Source organism: Centroberyx affinis, unplaced genomic scaffold (genome assembly GCF_046629955.1).
Source record: "Centroberyx affinis isolate AG114_WGS23_722 - 3 ecotype Tasmania unplaced genomic scaffold, CSIRO-AGI_Caff_v1 ptg000919l_1, whole genome shotgun sequence".
NCBI classification, from domain to species: Eukaryota; Metazoa; Chordata; class Actinopteri; order Beryciformes; family Berycidae; genus Centroberyx; species Centroberyx affinis.
In genome coordinates this window covers 96,248-98,375 of record NW_027279501.1, presented here as the reverse complement: position 1 = coordinate 98,375, position 2,128 = coordinate 96,248, and the positions used below count along the sequence as shown (strand labels likewise).

At 42.9% G+C, this 2,128-nt stretch overlaps 1 protein-coding gene across 1 annotated transcript; it reads right to left on the bottom strand.

Moving 5' to 3' along the window:
- Positions 1–646: 646 nt before the first annotated feature.
- LOC139645900 (trace amine-associated receptor 13c-like) lies at positions 647–1,882 on the bottom strand. The gene is made up of 2 exons (XM_071521772.1): positions 1,707–1,882; positions 647–1,466 (listed from the first exon to the last, which is right to left on the bottom strand). Exons 1-2 carry the CDS (start codon positions 1,880–1,882, stop codon positions 647–649), a joined length of 996 nt encoding a protein of 331 aa, XP_071377873.1.
- Positions 1,883–2,128: the final 246 nt, after the last annotated feature.

Genomic DNA, 2,128 nt, shown 5'->3' with positions numbered 1-2,128 from the left:
GTGTGGGAGGAGCCTCAACGCAACGCTTGACACGTCAGTTCAATATGGCGGTGTGAGGATGTTCCAATTGACAAGCCAGGTTCACTCGCCTCCTCGCATCTTCTCCTCGTTTCCTCCGTGACCTTTGACCGAGGAGTCGAGGAAGAGACGCGAGGCGAGGAGACGAGGAGAAATGGTTACCAAATGGAATGCACCCAGAGAGTGAAACCAGGAAGTGCTCAGCCACAACAAAGCCTGACAACAGCCTAAGTCCAAATCTAACACAGAAACAAAGATTCTAAACTCTTACTGACCGACTGCTGTTTCCTGTCCTAGATCCGAGCTTGTTCTGCTTTAATAATAATAATGATAATGATAATGATAATAGTAATTTATTATTACTATTATTATTATCATTATTATTATTATTATGGAAGGATGACAGGTTATATTCTAGTTACTAATAACAGAGAGAAACATAGTTGTCTATAGACATGATTTCTAAAGTTTTCAATCACAAACACAAGATACAATAATAGAACAGAACCATGTTTTTAATGTGTCCATGCTTTTGGCCTTTTGAATAAAACAAACAAACCACAAAAACACAAAAACTACATTAATCTCTTCATAGAACAAGTCTGGTTTCAGTCTCTCCACAGCCTCTCTACAGTATGTTAGCCTCACAGGAGTCAGGCTGCAGTATCTGAAGTGTAACAATGAGTTTAATAGCTTTTCGAAACCAGGGGTAGAAAAAGGCATAGATCACAGGGTTTAGACAGGAATTACAATAAAGCAGCCAGGCCCCAAAGGTTGAATATGAAGCACTGCTTGAGTTGTCCTGGCCCGCAAGAGAGGGATAGTAATATGGACAGAAACATATTAGAAACACAACAATGACAATACCAAGAGTCCTGGCTGCTTTCCTCTCAGATTTCTTAGCTGTTACAGTCACTGAACGCTGGAGTGTGACAGCCACAGTGTGTGATCGCATGGCACGAGCCTGAGACACAGCCACCACAAATACTCTCATATACAGAACTATGATGACAGTAATGGGAGCAGTAAAGGTAAAAAGAAAGTCAATAGCTCCTGTGATGTAGTTCATGACAACCACACACTCTCCATAGCAGGAATTATACCTGTTTGGTTGTCTCAGGAAATCCCTGAGTATCAAACAGTTGTAGAGAGCAGAAAAGACCCAACACAGACAAACACAGATTTTAACTCTTGTCTTAGTGATTTTGGTGGGGTAACGCAGAGGGTCACAAATAGCCACATAGCGGTCGACTGATATGAGCACCATGTTTCCAACTGAGGCAGAGGTAACAATAAAGGAAGCATAGTGAAAGAGAGCACACATGAAGTCCCCCAGAAACCAGCAGGCCCCTATGAGGAGGATTTCAACCGGCATCAACAGGAGGCCCACATGGAGGTCTGAGACAGCCAAGGAGAGGAGGAGGAGGTTGGTGGGGGTGTGGAGCTGCCTGGAGTGGGAGAATTTCATTGAAAGTAGTAATGGCAGTCTCAAAAATAGTGTTACCATTAGTTACCAATGCAGGATGTAACAGATGTAAAGCGTTATTATTTCCTGAATGTATTCATCAAAGGCCTAAGTGTGACATCACATCTATGAATTAGCCCAAAATCATCTCTTCTTAGAAGTATAAGTGTTAATATTTAGTAATATAAAAATATTGAGTCTATGATGAGAAGTATATCGTTACCTGAAGTGGGAAATGGAGATGATGGCCAGTAGATTGAGAGTCATAGCGAGGAGAGAGATGGAGGACAGCAGAATGTAGAGGAGCATGACTTCGAAGCGAGGACGTATTGGCTTCCTGCAGGAAGTGTTGAGGAGCTGTGGAAAGCAGAGTTCACCTCCTTCCAGGTTCTCCATCATCAGAGAGAGATGAGGAGAGGAGAAGCTGCTATGGTCTGGCAGCTTTCTGACCAAAGCTCTCTATCACACAGCTGATTTATCTCTTTTCTTCCTCCCCTCCCCTCCCTTCCCTCCTCTTGCTCTCACTTTCTGCATCATCCTCTCATCTCCATTTTCATCACTCTCTTCTCTCTCTCTCTTTTTCACATCACTTCATCACCTCTCTGCTTTCCCTTCTGCAATTTCAGCATTCATGGTGGTAATGTA